The 23,779-nt window shown below is 42.5% G+C and overlaps 2 protein-coding genes and 1 non-coding gene across 6 annotated transcripts; 1 reads left to right on the plus strand and 2 right to left on the minus strand.

Annotated features, from left to right (window-relative positions):
• Positions 1 to 541: 541 nt before the first annotated feature.
• On the minus strand, positions 542 to 13,995 carry zc3h7a (zinc finger CCCH-type containing 7A). 3 transcript variants are annotated; one of them, XM_061846184.1, is made up of 23 exons: positions 13,838 to 13,995; positions 12,850 to 12,958; positions 12,008 to 12,047; positions 11,710 to 11,913; positions 9,206 to 9,364; positions 8,030 to 8,110; positions 6,976 to 7,029; positions 6,852 to 6,891; positions 6,379 to 6,689; positions 6,032 to 6,281; positions 5,409 to 5,437; positions 5,187 to 5,331; positions 4,946 to 5,104; positions 4,624 to 4,829; positions 4,292 to 4,392; positions 4,026 to 4,207; positions 3,280 to 3,353; positions 3,054 to 3,184; positions 2,880 to 2,985; positions 2,681 to 2,789; positions 2,481 to 2,614; positions 1,862 to 2,025; positions 542 to 741 (listed from the first exon to the last, which is right to left on the minus strand). In XM_061846184.1, the coding sequence occupies exons 2-23, from the start codon at positions 12,936 to 12,938 to the stop codon at positions 555 to 557; spliced, it is 2,955 nt and encodes a 984-aa protein (XP_061702168.1). In that variant the 5' UTR covers positions 12,939 to 12,958; positions 13,838 to 13,995; the 3' UTR covers positions 542 to 554. The 3 variants fall into 3 exon arrangements, with proteins under 3 accessions (XP_061702168.1, XP_061702167.1, XP_061702166.1); XM_061846183.1 differs by lacking the exon at positions 13,838 to 13,995 and adding an exon at positions 13,432 to 13,570; XM_061846182.1 differs by lacking the exon at positions 13,838 to 13,995 and having other exon boundaries at positions 12,850 to 13,101.
• On the plus strand, positions 13,763 to 22,703 carry pla2g10 (phospholipase A2 group X). 2 transcript variants are annotated; one of them, XM_061846186.1, is made up of 4 exons: positions 13,763 to 13,887; positions 18,444 to 18,612; positions 19,088 to 19,194; positions 21,949 to 22,703. In XM_061846186.1, the coding sequence occupies exons 1-4, from the start codon at positions 13,842 to 13,844 to the stop codon at positions 22,095 to 22,097; spliced, it is 471 nt and encodes a 156-aa protein (XP_061702170.1). In that variant the 5' UTR covers positions 13,763 to 13,841; the 3' UTR covers positions 22,098 to 22,703. The 2 variants fall into 2 exon arrangements, with proteins under 2 accessions (XP_061702170.1, XP_061702169.1); XM_061846185.1 differs by lacking the exon at positions 13,763 to 13,887 and adding an exon at positions 16,716 to 17,064.
• Positions 22,704 to 23,139: 436 nt separating this feature from the next.
• Positions 23,140 to 23,211, minus strand: trnat-cgu (transfer RNA threonine (anticodon CGU)). The gene has a single exon. It is a non-coding gene; the product is annotated as a tRNA-Thr (tRNA).
• Positions 23,212 to 23,779: the final 568 nt, after the last annotated feature.

The following is a 23,779-nucleotide window of genomic DNA, read 5'->3' on the forward strand; positions in this document are numbered from 1 at the left end:
CTGCCACTGACTTCACAATGGTTTTGAAAAAGTCAGATGGTATTGAGTCGAGACAGCTTGTTGATGCATTCAATTGCTGAAGCGTTTTCTGGTCTACTGTATCAAATTGTGACAAGTAAATCGAGTTTTCCCTGTGTGGCTGTAGAATCATTTTATCATTTTGCTGATTTGTGCTGACATGTGACCTGAAGGATTGTCTTTTTTCACAAGAATAACAGGCAACCCCATAGCATTTATCAGCTGTTCCTCGTTCTGGCACTATCTGATTGGGGGAGACTGACCTATTTGGACTGATTAAAATGAATTTCAAAGGATTTGGCAGTACATGGGTGTTAAAGACTGTGGGACGGTTGGAACAAAAAGGTTTTACAGCATGCTACTTCCTCCATGAGCGGCGCTTAGTAAAGCTTCTTGGTTAATGCTCCCGTTCGTTCTGCCAGCGGGGAAGCGGACGCCGATCGTCATGCCGTGATCTGTTCTGGCTTACTTCCCAGAAACCTTTTGAGATTACCTCGAGTTGGAGTACCGCTTCTCTTCACATGATCTTCACGTCATTACTCGTCCTTAAGAAGAAAACTGTATTTACCAAAGTCATTGTCGTTGGGAGCTATAAGGTGGTCTTTTCTGGCTTTCGCCAGTTTCAAGAAAAGTACTTCCCGCCGGTCCATCCACTCCCGGAGCTCCTGCTCGCTGTGGGCCAGCTTACACAGGTCATCTTCCGTGCATGTCCCTATGAGGAACCTGTATGGAGACACCAGTGACTGTCCGTTGGTAACACATCTTTAATGGCTGCAACACTAAAGTTGTACATGCCATTTTTTCGATAACTCCATTGTATCTTCTCCTTCATGCAATTTAATCTTTGGAAGGGGGGGGGGGGGGAATCGCTTCCCAATGTCTGTTTCCGTGATTTCCACATCCGTAGACGCAGCAAAAGTCTGGCATGATGACGATGGACAGCTGACTGCCTGTCTGGAACAATGGCAGTCAAGTACCCGGATGAACAAGCATGACGTCACGTGCAACCCAGCCACAGGGGTTTCACACAGGTTGCCAAAAGGGCTAAGACCCTCCAGAACCAAAATGCGCATTCTGTACAATTTCACTACAAAAGTACATCTTAACAAATGACATTGGAATTGAGGAAAACAAAAGGGGAGAAAGTAAGTACCGTAATTCCCGGCCTACAGAGCACACCTGGTTAAGAGCCTCACCCAGTACATTTGGTACATAAATAGGCCGCAGCCTTGTAAAAGCCGCAAGTCCCCACGTTGAAACATGAGATATTTATGAAGAAAGACGGTACACAGAGAGTTTAACGCTAGCGCAATGCCGACAGAGCCGGGTAAAAATCACTGAGACACAGCAGTAACACTCTAGCGCAGCGCTAACAAGGTCATACCGGTAAAAGTCACTTCCTCGGCACATATATTCCACCGGTCTCACTCTTACCTTTTCCACTCGAGTGCCCCCTTGCGGGCGTCAGAAAAAAATGCACACATTAGCCGTATCACCGCATAAGCCGCAGGGTTGAAAGCGTGTGGAAAAAAAAGTCACGACTTATAGGCCGGAAATCACGGTAGTAGTATCCATGCAAAGGACATGGACTGTGTCGTCTTCGCTGTGGTACATGCGGCGGACTGCATATAAACCAAGCATTGGGCCGCAAATGGCGCCGGAGACACTGTCCGGACACCCCCGCTGTAGTTAAACAACAAATACAAGATTCTCATTGTACTGGTGGTATGTATGCAACTGGCACTTGCGTGAAAAGATCGGAGCTAAAAGCCTTCATCTAGGAAGTCTAGCCATCCCAAAGGGATACGGCCTAATGTGTGTTCCGTGGTCCCACAAAGCTCACCTCTCGCAGACTTTGAAAGCGCCGGTGGGAAATCGATACTGCCAGCAGTTCTGATCGTCCTCGGAGTTGAAGACTCGGTCTTTGTGTTTTTCTGAGGTGATGTGCTGCTGCCACTGCTTCTCGCTGTTGCAGTTTTTACCGCACAGCCAACAGTGATTGCCAGCCTGCACCAAGCACGTCCTCATAATCAAAATCATGCGAAAGTTTGGTGCAAGACTTTCAACAACAATTGAAGTTTTTTAAAAAATATATATGTTAATTTATTTAGTTTTTATTTTTAAAATCATGTTAATTTGTATTGAAAGATAATAAAATCTGAATACACATTACAGTTTGCTCTTTGAACAGATTTTTCTACTCTAAAGTGTGCGTACACACATACTAAATAAGAAAAAAAAAACTAACACCCTCTACAACACAAGGTAAAAATTAAGATTAATATTTTGGAGGTATCTGAAAATCGCGACTGATCGCCAATAAGGGAAAATGCTTAAATTGGGCCTCATTTTTGGTATGTGTACCCCGCTTGACCCTCTTGTTAATGACCTGTTATCCATAAAGGAAATTGCTTTTTATGCACAGGTGTCCACCCTTGGCCTACTTTTCTCTTCCAACTCACCACTTCTTCCACGTAGTCTGTTGGCATGTGGATCGGCTTGCCGTTCTCCCTCACAGAGATATTGGCGTTCTCCTCGCCCCAGCCCGCCTTCTGAGACTGCAACCACTTGTCATAAAGCTGATCCGCATCTGCAACTAAAGCACGAAACAATATTGTTGGCATCACGTCAGCCATTTAAATTCTGCAAGGAGAGGACGCACTGTTATTTTCCTTCATGAAGGTCCAAAGGTCTCGCTCCTCCACGCTGTGAGCAAATGTGCAATTGCCGATATACTGACACTTTTTGCCGGCTGCCACATGCAAGCAAATCTAAGAGAAGGAAGAAAGAGAAGATGCACAAGCTGGTGACTTTTCTTTATCTGATTCGGATCTCCTTATTGTATTGTATTGGCTTGGTACCTCAAACTGAGCTGGGATCGGCTTTTTGGTGGGAAGGGCTCTAATCGTGGTCCACTTTTTCCTTTCAATAGAGCTTACAAGAACCACACGCTTGTCTTTGGCCCACCTGTAATTAGAAAACTAGTTCATCACCAGGAACCAGCGTTGTCACTGCATGCCTACAGATCAACTTACGTGTGCCTTGCTTTGGCTGAGCAATACTTTTTGTTCTTGTCTGCTTCGCTTAGTTGCCCGTTTCTCCAACACAGACTACAAACAAACATCATCTTCAAATTTTGAGGGCCGAACCTTCTTTGACCTAAAAACTGATGATCACATTGAAACTATAAGTTGAAACGTTTTTTGTTTTTTTTCCCCAGACAGCAGAAATTCAAGCAATTATGATGATATGAAGTGTTACCTGGCCACCTCGCAGTGCAATATTTGAGTTCCAATATGTGGTGGCCTCATGAACAATACTTTCATGACTCATACCTGTGTGATGACAACAGAAATAAGCCAAAATGAATTCAATGGCAATTTTACTCCCACAAAATGGTGTGATAGGAAATCTCTACTCATTGAACCTTTTTCAGGTACACCTGCAGAATTCAAAGGGAGCCAAAAGAAGAGCTCAAAACCCTAGACCTGCCAACCAAGGTAGAAAAGAGTTGTGTAAAAGTTTCCATTATGGTTTGACACCTTTTGTATGTGTCTGTCTTGTGTTTTTTTCCCCCTTCTAAATCCTGTCAACACTACGTCATTATGCTGTATGAGATGAGCAAATTATTATAAACTGTGTGTTACATTCGACACCACTGCAAAGTACAGTAACAAAAATACTCTAGATGGCATTAGTCATCTTTTGTCCACACTCTGGTCTCTGCTTCTGCAAGTAGAAGCAGGCAGCTGGCCAGAGTGCAAACTTGCAGGTGAAGGATCCTACACCCAGTTGTCATAGTGCCAAAGGTGGACTCGACATGAGTCCACCAGGATATACGCGGCGGGATGTGGGTTAGTTGGCTTGCATGGGACAAAAAAAAACAGACTTTCAGCTAGACAGAAAAAATGTCTCCTTTCGATCAGATTGACTCGGACTACTACTACTGTGAAGGTCTACCTCATTACTTGTACTTCTGCTTTTTATGAAGAGAAGAGGAATCTTACGGCACTCATGCTGCAACATCCAGACCTTCAGCTCGATGAGACTGTGAGCGTAGAAGCACTCGTCCTCTCTGACGCAGCCGTACCGCACTTCGTGGCGACACAGGTCAAGGTGGCAGAGGGGATTCAACATTCGGATTTTTGAATATCGGACCGTGTTCTCCTTTAGTATGTGGACGAGGCACCTGGCAGACAAACCGAGGAAGTCAATGAGAAACTTGTTTGCTCCTGATTACTTCCTGGATGAGGAATAGCCGCCAAGTACTTACTTATGTTTCTCAAAGTCGTGCTTTGTCACCGGATGAGAGCAAAGTGACGGGTTTTCTTTGTTGGTTTTGCTGATTATTCTAGGTTTATGGTCAAAACACACCTGAAGACAAAACATGCTCTTTTAGTCTCCCGACTCGGCTGTGACTCTGCTTTCAGATGAAGAACAATCCTAGTCGCTAACATATAAAGACGGCTCTGACTGCAGCTGGTTATCTCTCAAAAACACAAAGAGGGCCTCCTTGCCACATCTGACATGACGCATTTCGACTTGGGAAGATAAGCCTGTCAGTTTCTCCACCGACATGCTGACGGAGTGAACCGGTATACTCACTCCGCACAGAAACACAAAGATCTCTGGGTGCTCCTGTAAGATCTTCTCCACAGTCAGCCTAATGTTGGAGCTGGGCCCGAAAGGGTCGAAGAGAAGCTCCCGAGATATGAGGCCAATCCGCTCCAGCGTCCAAACGTCGATCTCCTCCTGACAGTATGCAAACGTGCAATGGCCAGGATAGAGACAGTCTTTTCCCACAGCCACCTCTGGAAAAAAAAATGCAAAATTGCTTCAGATAAACAAAGTGTGTTCTAAAGAATCAATATAAACACTCTTGGCTAATGAATACGGACAAATGAAGATTGTATATAAGCAATGGCACCTTTGCAAATGCGATAAGGTCCGACATATTGGGTTTTTGTCGATCTGGCCCTAATAAGCCTCCAAGTTTTATCTGGTGAATGCTTGAGTCTGCCAAGTAAAGTGTCCTTTTTGCATTTGTGTTCTTCAGTATGAAGCGTGTAGTCCAAGACGCCAGGTACTGTAGACAAAGAGCACATTCCAGATGAGACAGCCATCATTGACCTTTTCCTCTTGCCGCAGTTAAAGGACACTTTACTGACCTGTTCGGGCATAGCAGACTGAACACGCCTGTTTGAATTCATGAGTTTCGGCTAAGGGGTTCTTGGTTTTGCTCACAGAATGACCCTTCACCTCAGGCATGCCCACAGCCATTCCCATTGGCATGTCACTATTGCCCAGCTGTGTCTAAAATAACATTACATGTGAAAAGAGAACTCAAACTCACAGATGTGTCATAATTTGAAACCTAAATAATGAATTACCTGTGGCATGAATGTATTTGAAGAATAATCTGAAAATGTAAAAGCATTACATTTGTGATTATCACACTATTCCTGGTTAGAAATCTGCATATATACAGACTTTCACAACTGTATAATCAATGTATGATTCTCAACATTACAACTGATGGTTTAATAGCCATCCTGTTATGTTACTATTTTAGGTACACCAACATTTGCAAAGTAATTATTATTAATAGTAAATAAGAAAAGAAACACAAGGCAAATTGAATAATAAAATAAAAATCTTTGACTTTTTCTGCTTGAATGATTTTCATTGTCTTTTAAAGAGTCAATTTCATCCAAAACAACCAAGTGTTTTTCAAACTGGGGGGTGTGCCATAGTGTTATGTACGACTTTTCAAAAAACTTTTTAAGGCCACTTTGATCGTATTTAACCCTTTCATTCTCCATATTGGACGAGCAACAGTGGGCGAGATGTTTTCAATAATATATATATATATATATATATTTTTTTTTTTTTTTTACTTACTCCGGTCAGTACCCCGTTCGGTCAGTTTGCTACATTTCCAAGGCGCGATACACACCGTATATTTCCAAATCCTAACGATCCTTTAGAAAATCATGAGGGTTGGAAATCATACCTGTTTTAAAGTCTGACAACGAGAGGCTCTCCAGTGTGTCCCGGGGCTGGGCCAGAGTTTGAAGAGTGTCCATCCCAAAACAGGCACTTGATCCTAATTGGTTATACAGCGGCGGGAGATTGACAGTGCAATGTTGGGCGCTGGACAGGAAGGGGTTGATGCAAGACGGCATGAGGAACGGACTCGGCATGGAGGTGGTCGAGGGCATGCTGGCTAGCAGGGGCACGGGGCGCTTCAATGTGGATAAGGCCTAGGGAGAGAGAGTGTTAGAAAATGAGAACTCCACATTTGAGTCACTAGAGAGACCCTGAGGGAGGGCGCAGGTAGAGTCATTTTTGCACACTAACCACTGCCGTTTCTGGGCCTGCCTGGTTCAGCAGGTCATCAAGGTCATTACCAATGATGTCCCCATCTAAGTCTTCATTGGTCTCAAATAGGGAAACCGACTTACTCGATCGGGAGCCCTTCATAAATGTGGATATGGCGAGGGGGGCAGGTGAGGGCGCAGACACGGGGAGGGATACTGAATCAAAACCCGGAGCCTCTGAAGGAATACTGGTGGAAAGCGGGAGCTCATCGACTGCTGTCTTATTCAGAGGTGGAACAAAGACTGGAGGGGGAACCAAAACACTGCTGTCTGGTAGCGACTTTGGCACTTCTGTAAAAAAAAAAAAAAAAAAAAAAAAAAAAAAAAAAAAAACGCTTAATAAAATATAAAAAGTGTCTTTAAGCATGTTGTAAATCATTTTAACTTCATTGTTAGATTGCTGACACAATCAACAAGCTAAACAGAATACAGAGTATACTATTGAACACTTGCCAGTTTCTATTTCGTCAACTGAAGATGAGATTTGCGATGCCTAAACAAATGCAGATAAAAATCTGTAAAATGGGGAATTTTATTAAAAACACAGAAAAGATGAAGCATTTTGTACTGTTGGCACCTTGTCACAAGCGGCATCTTGATGACTTGAGCCCTGCAAAACAGTCAAGGCTGGCTGCAAAAAAAGAAGAAAAAACATATTATGATGAACAGTTAATCACAGAAAAACTACTTGTGATTTTACGTAAAGTGACAGAAAAGCCCATTTTTATTTATTATGTAGTAAAATACCGTCTGAAATATATATGAAGCGTCTCCTTAAGGTAGTCAACGAATGGTTACTGTGTGTTGTAAATGTCCAGGGATGCTTTTCACCAGGAAAGGCAGGTCCAGAAGCGTCACGACCCTCAATGTAACTCCTGCACTTAGCTGTGCAGTCAAATGTTGATTGTTTTTCCACCAGCCTGCACTGCTACATTAATTCATCATCACGATCATAATCATCACCATAATTGTTGACTGTACCCTGCGTATGTGCCTTTTTACCTATAAGCACTTTGCAGTACTGTATTTTGAAGGGTACAGCAATGTCTAAAGATGTTTACAGTAATGTCCGAAAAGGTTTTTTTGTTTGAAATGCCATCCATCCATTTTCTGAACTGCTTATCCTCACAACGGTCATGGGAGTGCTGGAGTCTATTCCAGCTATCATTGGGATGAAGGTGTGGTACATCCTGAACTGGTTGCCAGCCAATCGCAGGACACATAGAGACAAACAACAGTTGCACTCACAATCACACTTAGGGACAATTTAGAGTCTCATATTCATACATGTTTTTGGGATGTGGGAGGAAACCGGAGTGCCCAGAGAAAACCCACGCAGGCACGGGGAGAACATGGAAACTCCACACAGGCGGGGCCGGGATTTGAACCCCGGTCCTCAGAAATGTGAGGCCAACACTTTAACTAGTTGTGCAAACTTTATTTGAAACGGCATTTAGGTGCTTTCGGATCATATTGTGTAGTATAGTTATGGTTTAAAGTGAGGCAGTTATTACAATTAGGGAAACAACAATTTTTATGAGAATTCATAGTTGTGGAGGAGGTAAACTGTAGCTCTTTAACAAGGAATTCAGACTCGAGCACAAACTGCTCAGAGGCCAGGGGACACTTACCTTAGTCCTGATGTAAGCTTTCCGAGTTTTCAGACCTAAGGTTTTGGCGAGGTCCTGAGTCAGTTGTACAACACTGCGATCCTGACAGAGAAAACACATCCTGATCTCGCTGACTGAGACAAAGTGCAACTTCCCTCATGAATGAGATACAGTACTGGAGCTGTATAAGTGACTAGGGTTTGTAATAATTCCTCAAGTGTATTTTGCTAAAAATGTAAATAGATGGTCATTAATACTTAAGTATAATGCAGTAAACATCTACCAGTAGTAGAAATGCAACGTTTTGGAAAACTGATGTATTGTGGTGCCAGACTCCAGCTCTGTTGTGGGATACAATTGGTACCTAATATTGTGGCCGTGTAATTGTGGGATGCCCAACTGAGAGTTGGATTTCAGTGTTTTGTTTTTTTTTAAATCTTCCTCTTTTCATTGTTTACACAGTGGTTCTTAACCTGTGTTTGATCAAATCCCAGTGGTTCGGCGAGTCAGACTAAGGTTTAACGGCGATCAAGACGCGCACACAATGTGAGCGGGCATTCTATTTTTCCCCGAGAGTACAACGCACTCAGATTTTGGTGTCACTAAATTGTAGCAAGCCTTTGTGAGACTCAAACAATTTGTTCCAGTGTTTCTTTGTGAGCACTTCTTTTTGAAGATAGCAGATATAAATAAAAAAATCATTTTGTTGCAAAAATGACATTTGTGGAACTTGTCAAGGTGAGGCCTTTATCTTGTAAAAGCAACAGCAAAAGTGACATCGATTTCTACTAAATATGCCAATTAGGTTTCTGATTTTTCAGTGAAATGTGAAGTGAAATTTTAAGTGTTCTTTTGAACTATGATTTGATGTGTAACTGAGCTTTGTTGATTCTGTGCACTGAAATAGGGGACCTGTATTTTGAATTCCGGAGAATCTCCAAAACATTAAGAACAACTGTTCCAGGATCATTGTGAGGGTTTTTATGTAACGTTAGACCAGGCAATGTTACTGTATCTGCTAGCCAACATGAACATCATTCCATACCACCTCACAGCACTGCTTTCATTTCAAGGAAATGTTCTGTTTACCGATGCAAAAACCACTAAAATGGATCCGAGGGGTCTTTTCACTTAGCCGTTGACCACAAATTGCCAACCGGTGCAAAACAGGAGCATTTCCAGCTGTGTTTTACTCACCTGAGGCACAGCTAGAGAGCATTTGGCCACAGCATCGTAGGCTTCCTGATGCCTCCCCATCTCGTTTAAAGACTTTGCTTTTCTGTACAGCACTTTATAGTTGCCTTCATTCAACTGGAGGGCCTTCTCACAGTCTTCCAGGGCTTGATCATACAGCCCCTGAGAAGGAGACATTGTTTTCACAAACGGGTGAATATTCGACCGATTTGGGTGTGGCTATATTGACGTTTTACAATTCAACAATCTTTTGTATACACAAAACATGCATCACACTAGCCAGGATTTAACACGTCGGGTTCAATACATTCCCAAACGTGAGGCGTGTCTACTGACGCTCTCTTCGCATGAAAGTGTGAAATCTCGCTACAAAGAAAGATCGTTGGGCGTGATGTGATAATCCCCCAACGTCTCCACCACCTGGTTGGCTGCCATCCAGTGCAATATGAACCCACGTGCATGAGAACGTTTTTATGGGTTAACACGCACGCACCAATTTCGAAAGTAAAAATCAAGAATTTCATAGAAGCTGTGGTTATTTATTTACTCAGCCCAGCCCAGCAGACTGAAATGGTTTGGGGCTAAAGCTTTCATTAAAGGCTGGGGGAACACCCCCCAGGGGAACCCCCCCCCTCACAACTTTGAAGAAATGTTTACTTTAGTATTTGTCTTTGTATTGCTATTGCCATCTGTTCCTCCATTTGAATTTGTAACCTTTTGACTTGAGAAACTAATAAAAAGAGGGACGCCGGTAAGGCTGATTCAGAACATGGTTTGGAGTTGCAGCTGGTCAGCCAAACCAGTTTCTCCTCATGAGCCAAATTGAAGACCACTTCTGTCCCTTCATTTGCATATTTAGTCTAGCAGTTGGGTTTAAACCTGACATTTAGCCATTTTTCCCCCAATCCTAAACCTTTCTCAAATACTGTTAAAAATCCAAAGAACTAAGCTCCAGTGTAGAGATTAAACTTGGGAAACAAAACTTGTCGTCTTTTAATGTGCATTATTAACATGTCCAACACATTCTCTGAGACTCGGGAAGTTTGTTCAAGCAAATAGTTGGGTCTTGACTACATGGCAAATAGTTGGGTCCTGACTACTACGCAATTTCTGTCTGTTCTAAACCTGGGGCTGAAATGCTCTCATACTGCAGACCTAAATGGGGTTGGAGGGTTCCCAAATTCAGGCTCAATAGTCATATTAGCCACGTTTTTAGTTCACTCCTCACATAAATGAACAAAACTAGCATTAGCGGTAGCCACAGTTTTAAGTGAACAGTCACGATTTCAGTTTCAATAGATTACAGGCTGAATGTACATATTATTTTAATAATGTTGCAGCAATTAATCATCTCAAAGCATCTCTTACAGTGGAGGCCATTATGTAATTTCCATCACATTATGCATTGTCCTTTTTCAGATTAAAATGTTTTGTTTTTTTAAACGTATTAAGTTATTCTAACGCCGCTTGCCTGGCTGAGTTTATATTAAGTTACAATTATTACTGTATTATTATTATTTACCATTTTAAAGGTCTTAAACGCCCTATTTGGTGTGTGATATTATTCCAAACAATGCAACGAAGAGTCCATAGAAGGAGCATGATTTGTTTAAATATTAAATAACGTAATTTCCGGCCTATATGCCGCAACTTTTTCACACGGTTATGTAGTGATGCAGCTAATTTGTGCATTTTTTTTTCTAATGGCCGCAAGGGGGGACTCAAGCACAAAAATTAAGAGTGAGAGCGGTGGAATATATGTGCTGAGGAAGTGAGTTTTACCAGTAAGTTTTTTTTTAACTGGCCCTGTTAGCGCTGCGCTAGTATTAGCGTTGTGCTAGCGCGTTGCTGCTGTGTTACTGCCGTGTCTCTGTGATTTTTACCATTATGCTTTTTTTAACCGGCCCTGTTAGCGCAGCGCTAGCGTTAGTGCTGCGCTAGCGTGTTGCAGCTGTGTTACTGCCGCATCTCAGTGATTTAGATTTTTTTTTTTTTTTTTTTTAACCGGCCCCATTAGTACTGTGCGACTGTGTTGCTACTTTGTTGCTTCTGTGGCTGTTTTTTTTACCGGTATGTTGGGGTTTCTTTTACCACCCCTGTTTGTGCTACCATGTTGTTGCTATGTTAAGCTAAGCTAAGCTAAGGTATTCAAACTTTGAAAACTCTTTCTGTGTAGCGTCTTGGTAAATATCTTGTGTTTCAACGTGGGTTTCAATGTGGGCACTTGCGGGTTTTACACAGGTGCGGCTTATGTATGTACCAAATGGTATTTCCTTTACAAATGTACTGGGTGAGGCTTATAACCAAGTGTGTTCTGTAGGCCAGAAATTATGGTAATACCGCCTTTCCACCAAAGTCAGCGCAGAATGATGGCAGAGATGATTGGCAAGCCACAACATAAGTGGTTAAAATAGTCCATGTGTTCACAATTCCTTCTACCGATATTTCATATTTCAGACTTAGTCATGCAGTGGTGGAGATTGGCAGACACACAGAAATCAACTCACCGGAATGATGTTCAGGCATGCGGCGGCTCGATTAGCATAAAGCTTCTCGAGCAAACCCACTGCCACGCAGATGTCCTCCGAATTGGCATAATCGGCTATATTCAAAGCTTCCGTGTACATCTCAATGGATTTTGTCCATTCGCCTTCTTTAAACACATCATTGCCTTCTCCGAAAAGATTCCAAATGAGATCCTTAATAAACATCTGAAAATCAAAAAGACAAACAAAATGTTTATACTCGAGGGCAGGTTGGTTGGTTTTACACAAGTTTAACAACGTGAATAAGTTAATAGCTTACTTCATAATGTTCTCGAGTTCCACGATATGGTAATGTTGATCTAGGACCAAAAAAGTGTTATGTTATAAATTGTGAATCGCTTGTGACATTTGACAAAAAAAAAAAAAAAGACTGCATGCATTCTACGAGTGTGTCAATTTCAAAGTTTTTTGAGTTACAGATCGTTTGTCAATTTTTTTCCACTTTGTGTTGCGAACACACTTTAGATATAGTACACTGCTGAACTGAAGTAAAAATAAAAACAGAACAGTTAAGGTACTAAAATCCGACGGTCTCCAACCATTTTTGCATCATCAACTTACACATAAGGGAATTTTTGGACAGGTGGTGATAAATATGATTCAAAATAAAAATTCACCATTACGCCGACTATAGTTAAATATAATGGCATTGTTTCTCTTCAACGAGCCTGTCCCGTCTAGGAGTAATTGTTTCGTCTCTCCAAAAACCGCAAAGGCTTGTCATTTACGCCCGTCATCACATATTATTACTCAAAGTAAAAAGTGACACTTAACTTACAGTTACAAACGAAACTGCACCTTAAGTAAGACTGCTGATCTCATCTCATAAATACAGTTTCCTTTTCTTCACTATTTGGACCGTTCATTTTAATTTTTCTCATTTTTTTGCTAGCTTGTGGTTCATTTTTCCACCGTATCTTGTGACCGAAATGAGCATTTTGACAGAAGCACAGGCAGCTCATTTTCGAAATGCAGTAAAACTTGTGTTTGTTACCCACTTTGTAGGAACTAACCAATTTGACACACTCAACAAAAAAACCAAATTTCTCAATCCGAACAAGCATTAATCACTAAATGCGACTGTTTGCTGTTGACACTTACTGTATAAACTGTAGACCTTTCTGAATCTCCTGCCAGCGATTCTTCCTGTCCAGCTGACCACATCGAGACATGACTGTGTGCTCTTGCATCCACCGGTGAGTGTCAGCACCTAGGAAAGAACAGAGGCTTCTATTCATTCCTTCATTCATGATAAGGCGCTGACAGAAATGGATACTGTACAATCCAACACCCATCCACAATTGTGATTCAGTACAAACACACAGTGGTAGCCATTAATAATATCACGTTCCAAAATTTCCAGGACTTCCGTGTTGAGACTGACGTCACCCACGTCATTGTTGGACAATTTAATTGCATTTTTATTTGCTGGGGACAATTGAAAAGGTCGGTTTAAAGTCCATTAACAGGCACGACACCGGTCAAAAGGGGCTACAGTAACTTTATTTACCTTTTTTTTTTTATTGAACGAACTCAATAAAGGCGCCTACCAAATGTTTGTACCCTTTTGCGTCTCATTTCAGGAAGGTTAAGGGGGCGTGAAACGGATTGTCGTCGGGACAGGTTACGTCTGTCCCGTTGAAATGTAACTTTGTTCGGGGAAGACGTTTCGGAGTAACAAACCGTTAGCAGGGTTGTCCATCACGACGACAGGTTGACGTTTCGTCCGAGCCTGCAGTGTGTTGCATTAGGTGCGCTGCGGGAGGCAGTCGGCGCCTCGTAAGTGGACGCGTCCGATGATGGAAGCATGACTTTAGCGGACGTGTGCTACCCCCACCGGTCAACATTTATGCTCCCATGGCACATTACAACATTACTACGGGGACACGTTTACTTCAGCTGACGGAACTAACTGCGTGACGCCAGCTGGCGTAGTTTCTAGGAAGTAGACAGACCCCCAACAAAGCATAGGCATGTCACAGGTTTAATTACTTCTACGCAGACAATAGCGATTTATTCCATCTTTTTTTCTTCCCTTTGGCCGGCAAACACCCGCAACTGTTGTATCCGACCAGCATTGCACACTTACATGTATGAGTTTGCGACCCAGACAAGCCCCGAAGCCAGCATCATTCGCGGGTAGGAAGTGATTTTTTTGATATAGCTTAATTTAAAAAAAAAAAAAAAGGTAAATGTGTACATTGCCAAAGGCCGCCTTAAGCTTGTTCTTCTTTGTTGAGTAAACAAGCAGCGCGTGTTCAACCGTTGATAAAGTGCTGCCCTCTAGTGCGAGGAGAAGGACAAGCACGTGTCAACGCCTTCAGAATTTGCCAATAAACGGCAGTATTTACTGAAATTAAAGCTAATTCAGTTAAAAAAAATATCTTAACAGGTTACGTCAACATAGAACTCCTTATTTAATAGCAGCTTCACAATTCTGACATGCATTTAAATGATCTCATCTCTTTATTATTTATCTATGAAATCAGGTTTCTTATGTCTGAAATGTAACTTGACTTTTCATATTATGTTTTTCTTTTAATTTGATTGATTTCAGTAAATATGGCCACAAAAATGCTTCAAATTCACCATAAAACCATTTTCAGCTTTTAATACCTTTAAAATGTCTTCAGACACGGTTGCGTGTCACCATTTGAAAAACTGCTTTTAAGGTTTTAATTTTTGCCCCTAAAGTTAGTATTATTGTGATTTTTTTTTTTTATTCATTATGCACCAACAGTAAACTTACGCTGACTGTCATTTGCGTTGACTGTTTAGAAGAAATATCATTTGCATAATATATGGAACTTAGTGTGTAATGCAATTGTTTCAAGAACATTAGAACAATTGGAAATTTTACAGATTTTTTTCAATAATTATATTGTGGTTGAGGCAGCATGTTGGAAGAGTGACATCATCAGAGAACCTCCTTGTGTGTTGTTACATACTTGGCCATTCAATCTGATTCTGTTCCTGATTCTGATCAATCCCAAAGTTCAGAGCTTGAGGGTTTGAATCCCTCGTGTGTTGTTTGCTTGGGTTTTCCTCCCACATTCCAAAATCATCTGCATGTTAAGGTTAATTCATAACTCTGAAGTTGTCCTGAAATATGAATGCGAGTACGAGTGCTTGTTGGTCTTTGTCTATACTGGTATGCGCCCTGCCATTGATTGGCTGCCAACTAGTCCAGGGTGTACCCGCCTCTCACCTGAATTCCGCTGGGAGTGGTTCCAGCACACGGGCTACAAGCAAAAAGCAGTATTGCAAAAGTTTTCAGTGGCAGAAGGTGCAGCGGTTAGCATGTCTGCCTCGCAAGTATTCAAGTTTTGGGTTCAAATCTTGGCGAAAACCCTCCCGTTTGAAGTTTGCATGTTCTACCTGCTCCGAGGTGGGTTTTCTTGGGTCCCTCCAGAAAAGTTTGCATGTGAATGGTTGTCTGTTTTCTAAGAATTCTGCACTGACCGTTGTGAGTTTCTGGGTTTGAATCCTGGTCTCGAGCCTCTCCAATGTGTCGCCATGCAGTCAACAGTGGACCCCGCCTCTTTCTCAAAGTCAGCTGGGAAAGGCTCACCCGCAACGCTGATGAAGACAAACATTCTCAAAAATGGACATATAACATATTTTGACACTTGTGCAACATCGAAGAACGTGACATGACCTTCTTATCCCGATTTTTTTGTTGTTGCCATCATTAAAATGAAAACTGCACGTTTCAGCGGCTTTTTTTATTTTCTTTCTTGGCGGCACGGTGTCTCAGCTGGTAAAGCGCTGGCCTCACAGTTCTGAGGACCCGTGTTCGATCGCGGCCCCGCCTGTGTGGAGTTTGCATTTTCTCCCCGTGCCTACGTGGGTTTTCTCCGGGCACTCCGGTTTCCTCCCACATCCCAAAAACATGCAACATTAATCGGACACTCTAAATTGCCCCTAGGTGTGATTGTGAGTGCAGCTGTTTGTCTCTACATGCTCTGCGATTAGGTGGCGACCAGTTCAGGGTGTACCCCGCCCCCCTGCCCGTTGACAGCTGGGATCGGCTCCAGCGCTCCCCGCGACCCTCGTGAGGATAAGCGGCAAAGAAAATGGATGGCCGGATTTTATTTCTTCACACTCATGATGACTCCAGAACAGACGACTCCCCCTTCTCATTGTTTTCAATGGCATCAACGTGCATTCCACAAGATAACACTTTGCAGACTGTTCTGTCATGCGAGAGGTTGGCCGGACAAAACACACTTCACAGTCATTTCCGTGCATGCAACAAAGTGTTTTGTTTTGATTTGTTTTCTTTCTAATACTCACAATCAGATAGATGCACGGCGACTCAGAGATGTTCAGTGAACATGTGATGGGTGTGAAAAGGAGTTTAAAGAAAGCTGCTTATGCTCATAATGAAGAACTGCCTTGCTGTTATATTTTAAAAAAATCATACAAATAAAGCAACAGAACCTGATATTAGAAGAGAACAAATGATGATGTGACAGAGCTGAAAATATGCTTTAGAAAAAAACAATTAGATGAAATATGACTGAATTTGTCAGTGCTCAACTCAGGCAAATACAGACATTGTAAGTAAATCCATCCATTCATTTTCCTTGCCGCTTATCCTCATGAGGGTCGAGGGGAGCGCTGGAGCCGATCCCAGGTGTCAACAGGCATGGGGGCAGGGTACACCCTGAACTGGTCGCCACCCGATCGCAGGGCACGTAGAGACAAACAGCCGCACTCACAATCACACGTAGGGGCAATTTAGAGTGTCCGATTAATGTTGCATGTTTTTGGGATGTGGGAGGAAACCGGAGCGCCCACCCGGAGAAAACCCACACAGGCACGGGGAGAACACGCAAACTCTACACAGGCGGGGCCGGGATCGAACCCGGGTCCTCAGAACTGTGAGGCCAACACTTAACCAGCTGTAAGTAAATCATTCTGACAATAATAATAGATGCAGCTGTTTAATGGAAGAGTGTATTTTATTCTCAAAAGTTTCCAGGTTTCTATACGACGGAAGTAGATGAGTTCAAATTTACCTTCACTTTACCTGTTTAGTTGGGGAATGAATGTACATAATTACATTTGTGTTACGTGTCGTCAAAAACAAAACACACACACACCAAAAAAAATGCAAGCCAGCCAGTTTGACAGATCGGCTTAGCTGGCCAATGGTGATGCTCAGGAGATTATTCAGACGACATCTAAAAAAAGAACCTCGCTCCGTGTTGCAAACACACAGGGAGCAACGGATACCAGCGGCGCGCAGCTCAGCAGCCGGCCCGTCGCATGCCATGACTGCCTTTCACCGCGCGCTTTTGCTCTTTGCAGGTAAGTTGGCTGTTTCGCCAGCTCGGAGGAACAACGCAGCCTTTTCGAAAGCACGGAAGGGGACGGTGAGAAATGGCAGCTTCAATGGGGGAACTTAAAAGAAATAACTGAGGTTCCTCTGAATGCATTTTGGAATGTCGTACGCCTTCCTAGATTCAAAACTATTTTGACCAAAGTACCTTCATGTGAATTATTCCCGAGTTTTCCTCGCAAGTCTTGTTTTTATTTCCGCAGAAAGCTTCCTGACACGTGTGGATCGGCTTTTGGTTTGGAAGCCACTTTTCAAAAAAGACCAAAATGTGCACGTGCATCCTGGCTGGGGAATAACAACCCAGCTGTGACTGCATTGCCTTCTTTTTTTTTTTTTATTTTATTGTGTCCTAAAAAGGACTCTTTTCCAAACTATTTATTAAACTCGCGCAGAGAGACGCACATGTTTATTTTTGATCAGGTTTGCAGCACTCGTTTCAAAGTTGTTATGAGCCCTTTCAGGCACGAGAGAATTTTGCCCTGAGTGAGAACAAAATCAACCATTTGAGTTGGCAAGAATATGTATTTGTACAACCTCTTGTCTCCATGCATCCACAAGAACTTAAGTGTTCTTCACGAATGTGCAACTTTGCGCATAAGATGATAAAATATGAATAAAAGTATGACGTGCCCATGACACCAATATGGAAAGGGAGTAAAGGAAGAAAGTGTAAGTGTGGTGTAATATTTCCACGGTTATTTATTTATGTTTTTTGGATGAAAAAGGATTTTGAGCTAGCACAGTGGTTCAACTGGTAAAGTTCTGAGAACCCGGGTTTGATCCCGGACCCGCCTGTGTGGAGTTTGCATGTTCTCCCCGTGGCTGTGTGGATTTTCTCCGGTCACTCCGGTTTCCTCCCACATCTCTAAAATATGCAACATTAATTGGACACTAAATTGCCCCAAGGTGCGATTGTGAGTGCGACTGTTTGTCTCTATGTGCCCTGCGATTGGCTGGCGACCAGTTCAGGGTGTACCCCACCTCCTGCCCATTGACAGCACTCTCCATGACCCTCGTGAGGATAGGAAAATGGATGGATAGTTTTGGAGCTAAAAAAAAAAAAAAGGAATACTAAACTTTTTTCAAAAATGCCAAAATGTGTTCCAGCTTTGTCTCTGCGACCTAAAATCAAGACAGTGTAGAGTTCAGATGCCAAAGTGGTTTCGATGACTGGCGACCAGTTCAGGGTGTAGTCCGCCTTTCGCCAGAAGCTAGCTGGGTTAGGCTCCAGCTTTCCCGCAACCCTTGTGAGGTTAAGCGCCTTGGATAATGACAAAGACAAAGCGGGTTTCGACTTGGGTCAAAGGTGTTGAACCGAGCTCTTCTTCCGCCGCGACCTCTGTTGCAGTGGCTGCGGCCTCTCCGGCCGCGCTCTCGCCCCAGCGCTCCAAAAGAGGTCTCCTGGAGCTGGCGGGGATCATCAGATGCAGCACGGGGAGGTCGGCCTTGGCTTACGTTTCGTACGGGTGCTACTGCGGACTCGGGGGCCACGGCTGGCCCCGGGACCGGGCCGACTGGTGAGTGAAGAACCTCCCTTATTTCACCGCACAACATCAGGGCCGTTTTCTTTTTTTTCGTTTGCTGAAAATATCCCCTCTTGCGTACCTGATTATAGTGCAAAAAAAATAAAAATAAAGTCACATTTGACACCCTGTATATGACCCACCTATACATTATGTGGTGCCCATGGTATGAATTAGCGCCTTTGAATCGCCGGGTTCCCAATTTCCTTTTTCGAGAGATGTTGTGAGCCTCAAACGCCACAGCGAGCCAGCTCCAATGATGTTAATTGTCTCCATCTTTCCACGCTTTCCACTTCAAAGCTGCCAACTGCAAGCTTAAAGCTCTTTGCGGCCACGCTCGCCCCCGCCGGCGTCTAAAATAATGTTGTGATTCCACTCAGGACTTTCTGACCCTGCCTATACGGTCAAAGTGTTTCGGCCTCCCTCGCACGCGAACACACACGACGTCAATCTCCATTTTTGACCCCAGGTGCTGCCACAAACATGACTGCTGCTACGACGGCGCCGAGCGCCAAGGCTGCCAAACCAAAACAGATCGCTACGATTGGACGTGCGACGGCAGGACAGCAGACTGCGGTATTGTTTTTCTCTCTCTCTCTCCCCGAACCCCAAAAGGGAAAAATACAATGGCGACCTGTGTTTGATTCGTTCAATGACGATGCTCGCGACTTGGTCTTTTTTTCATTCGAATGAATGGAAATGGGGCGGCACGGTGGAGAAGCTGGAAAGCGTTGGCTTCGCAGTTCTGAGGTCCAGGGTTCGATTCCGGACCAGCCTGTGCGGAGTTTGCATGTCCTCCTGCATGGGTTTCCTCCGAGCACTCCGGTTTCCTCCCACATCCCAAAAACATGCAACATTAATTGGACGCTCTAAATTGCCCCTCGGTGTGATTGTGAGTGCAGCTGTTTGTCCCCTGTGACACTTGTGAGGATAAGCGGCAGAGAAAATGGATGGATGGATGGATGAATGGAAATGCCAAAATGTTCATCCAGGTGCATCAAAATCATTTTTGTTGAGGGCCACATAGTAGTTACGCTTTCCCTCGGAGGGCCGTTATGACTGTGAAACCATAACTTCATCATATTTACACATAAAATTTATGAATTAGTTTTGGAATCAGAAATCACAGGTAAACTTCATGTATAGTTCATGTTTGGTCACACAAAAACGCTTGCAAGATCTCAATCTTATCATTTATGATATGACAATTTGAAATTTTGGTACAGATTTTAACCAAGAATCATGGAAATTGACACATATGATTTGCCTTCACGTGCCACACAAAATCATGTCGTGGGCCACATCTGGCCCCCGAGCCTTGAGTTTGACACCACTGCTGTAATCCATTCCACCACCACCACCCTAAAAAAAATAAAGAAAACTAGGACACCATAATATTGCACTTTATGAAACCATACGGCAAAGGAATGATGTAATTAAACTTAAATATTGGCACAGCTCTTTGTGAGTGTTTACCTTCATGCCAGAGTGTCACAAGTTGCGATACCCCAAGCGGCTTGTACACAATTGTGAAGACCAACGCGTTCAAAAGCATAAAAAGTGGTGATGTAACACAGTTCAGTCCAATATACATAAATGAAAGAGTATACATATTTTCAAACATTGACGTTTTTAATCACCATTGGGCCACGGAGGCTTGATTATCTCAATTGTGTTGGAAAATGTACGTTTCATATCATTGCATACAATTACATCTACTAGTTTGGTACAACATTCACGTTTTATTGTTCCGTAGATCTTATTCAGTACAGTACGGGTTGTTTCCAGCCATGTTGTGACTACTCGCTGATTCTCTCAGCCTGGGCACGTACCCTTTCCCACGAAGATAAATAAAGATAATTGCGTCAGGATGCAGTGGAAATGACGGGGTTGTATTTTTCTTTTGTTTTCTTCTCTGTTTCTCTCACTTCTACAGTATGTCACAAAAGCGTTTCTTTGCTTTGACTTCTTTCTTTCTTGAGGTAAAACCCCACAAAGACAAGATTGCTTCCTTACTTATTCTGTCACAAAAGCTTTTGGTCCGTAATTTATGTTTTATACACATGAACATATTTACACTCGGGTTTTTCTCAGAGGTAAAGTAAATTCCTGACCCCACAAATGTGTCAAGTTTCATATTTGTGTCATTAATCTCCACGAGTGGTTTCATTTTTGTTCTTTTTAAGTTTGGGTTGTATAACAATATGTATCGGTATTTTTTTTTTTTATTACATTGAACCAGTTTAACCTAACCATCCACTTCCTTTATGGGAGACCTTAAAGGTGAACAAAAACATTGTTGCGTTACCTCCATATATTGCCGGCATGTTTTATTGTTTTTGTTTTGTTTTGTATTCTGACACTGAAAGAAACCCCATTTCAAAATCCAAACAAATCCGAGCACAAATACAATTTGAAGTAAATGGTGCCTGCAAATAGGACGAGCCAGACATACAGTACCTGCTCAACAGGCCTCAAGTACAACACAAATGGCGGAACGTTTGATCAGCTGTCTTCAAACACGCCTTTGGGGAAACTGTATTTAAGAAAAAAAGTACCGTAATTTCCGGCCTACAGAACGCACCGGATTATAAACCTCACCCTGCACCTTTGTCAAGGAAATACCATTTTGTACATAAATAAACCGCACCTGTGTAAAAGCAGCAAGTCCCACATTGAAACTCGAGATATTTACAAAGAAAGACGGTACACGGAAAGAGTTTTCAAAGTTATAATACCCTAGCTTAGCTTAACATAGCAACAACACGGTAGCATGAACAGGGCTGGTTAAAAAAAAAAACACACCGGTTTAAAAAAAAAAAAAACAGTAGCAACACCGCAGCACAGCACTAACAGATCCTGTTAAAAAAAAAAAAAATCACTGAGACGCTGCAGTAACACAGCAGAAACTTGCTAGCGCGGCGCTAGCAGGTCCAGTTAAAAAAAACAAACAAACATACCGGTAAAAATCACTGAGACACAACAGCAACACGCTAGCGCAGCGCTAACAGGGGCGATTAAAAAAAAAAAAAATACTGGTAAAAGTCACTTCCTCGGCACATATATTCCACTTGTCTCACACTTTTCCGCTGAAGTTCCGCCTTGCAGACGTTAGAAAAAATGCACAAAATAACCGCATCACCGCATAAGCCCCAGGGTTGAAAGCGTGTGAAAAGAGTTGCGGTTAATAGGCCAGAAATGACTGTCGATATCAAATGTTGTCAATCACCGTTCTTCTGTATGATTTTGTCTATCTTTTTTTCCCCGCTCGCTCTCCTGTCACATCCTCTTTTCCGCTTTGGAATAACACGAGCGTGTCATCCCTCACAGACGATTTGACGGACACGTGCGAGAAGCTGCTGTGTAAGTGCGACCGAGACGCCGCCAAGTGCCTGAGAAATTCGCCCTACAATAGCAAATTCACCCTGTGGCCCAACTGGTGGTGCGGCTACCACCATCCTATGTGTACCATTTACTGACTCAAGAAAACGCAGGAAAAAATTACGACGGAGCTGGAACATGCCGTTTATAATCAATGCACACGTTGGCGCAGAGGTATTTTTGTTTGCTTAATTACTGTGTAACACACTGAATGCCTTGTGAGTGAAGCTGGTTCTGTGGAAAACACAGTGAGCTATTTGGGATCGTTTTTGATTTGCATATTTTTATTCCATTTCAAAGTCTTTAATGAATCACATCACTGGGTGGAGTTTTCCACTTTGTCACCGAATAGGGTGAATGGAGTGACCGCATAAAGCCTTAAACTTTATTTGTAGGAAATGGAAAATGGGCTTTTTTTTTAAACTCATTCACTGCCATTGTGTTCATGACGTCATTGGCTTGTCTTATACATATTTTTTCCTTGTAGAATTTCAAAACAACTGCAGTGATTGGCAGGAAATCACGCCAAAGTGCTGTAGTTATAGATAGCCGACGATAGGGCACTATTCAACTCATAACAGCGTGAAATATTTGTATAAAAATACTCTTGAAAGAATATAAAACAAATAAAAAATGTAAAAGTCAGCAGTTACTGTGTGTGCCTTCTTGTGCTGCGTGATGATGTCATTTCTTATGATTTATGCCAATGTTCAAAGTAGTTCCTTGCGTGCCGGTCGCAACCTCGTCCAGCCGTTCGTAACCAACAAACGTAAAGCGAGGACCTCTCTCACACGTGTTGCTGTTTTCATTTGTGAACTACCCAAATGTGCCAGCAGATGACGCCACATTCTGCTTGTTAAACTGTTCTGACGCCAGTTTACGTCGCTTTTGCAGGAAATAACTTTTGTTGAACAAGTGATAAAACGCCGAGAACATTTTTTAGCTACAGTATTTCCTTTTTAAATATAATTTTTTTTAAAATATAATTAAAAACGGCCTATGGAGCGTTCACTTCTGGGAAAACATAAGTTCACGGTTTGACGTCACAAAGACACGGTCTGAAAACCCAAGAGGACGCATTGTACAAATTATTTGCCCTAATTAATAAACAGACGACAGATGAGCGCACGTTTGCCCAAAAGGCACGGACGGGGTTCGAACCCGCGATCTTCGGTTTACGAGACCGACGCCTTACCACTTGGCCACCGCGCCTGCGCAGAGGACACCATGTGGACGTTTTATATACAAACTCTGTCTAAATTATTAATTTTGAATCAAATTCTTCAGATCTTCATTCATTGAAGAAGTAGTACAGTATTGGTACATGAGCACGCTGCCGATGGATACTTTAGTTGCATTTACTGTTTGAGTGCATTTGTATTTCATCTTCGCAAGTATTTCTTTTTTTTGTATTGAATTTATGTGCAGTGCAGCACATTTGAATTACAGCCAAGTTTATTTTCCAGCATTTGAGGGCAGTGTTAGTGTTAAAACTGCATAATGTCACAGTGGCTTGCAATAATATTAAATGTACTTTTTAAAAACAAATCATTTGCCTCATTTCATTTTTGTAAAACAGTTAAGCCTACTACGGCATTGTGTCTTAATGTTCGTCAAGGCAGTGTTACTAGGAGAAATAAGTATTTTTTAAGTAGTACCTGGTATAAAATATTTTAAGAACCACTGATCTAATAAAATAAAGTAATTCCAGATGAGTTTTGCTATGCCTAAATCATAAAAAGAAACAATGGCTTGAGATTTCCCTAATGCAAAAAACTGC

This window comes from Syngnathoides biaculeatus, chromosome 16, assembly GCF_019802595.1.
Source record: "Syngnathoides biaculeatus isolate LvHL_M chromosome 16, ASM1980259v1, whole genome shotgun sequence".
In the NCBI taxonomy this organism is placed as follows: Eukaryota; Metazoa; Chordata; class Actinopteri; order Syngnathiformes; family Syngnathidae; genus Syngnathoides; species Syngnathoides biaculeatus.

Bases quoted from the DNA above. Each gene is read 5' to 3' on its own strand.
- zc3h7a (XM_061846182.1), bottom strand. From the start codon at position 13,043: ATGGGTGTTGGATTGTACAGTATCCATTTCTGTCAGCGCCTTATCATG. The intron at 8,111-9,205 runs GTGAGTAAAACA...TTTCTCTGTCAG, and splicing joins GCTCTCTAGCTGTGCCTCAG to GATCGCAGTGTTGTACAACT. The intron at 4,393-4,623 runs GTGAGTATACCG...TTTTGTCTTCAG, and splicing joins TCTTTGTGTTTCTGTGCGGA to GTGTGTTTTGACCATAAACC.
- pla2g10 (XM_061846185.1), top strand. From the start codon at position 16,803: ATGTACATAATTACATTTGTGTTACGTGTCGTCAAAAACAAAACACAC. The intron at 18,613-19,087 runs GTGAGTGAAGAA...TTTTGACCCCAG, and splicing joins CCCCGGGACCGGGCCGACTG to GTGCTGCCACAAACATGACT. The intron at 19,195-21,948 runs GTATTGTTTTTC...CATCCCTCACAG, and splicing joins CGGCAGGACAGCAGACTGCG to ACGATTTGACGGACACGTGC.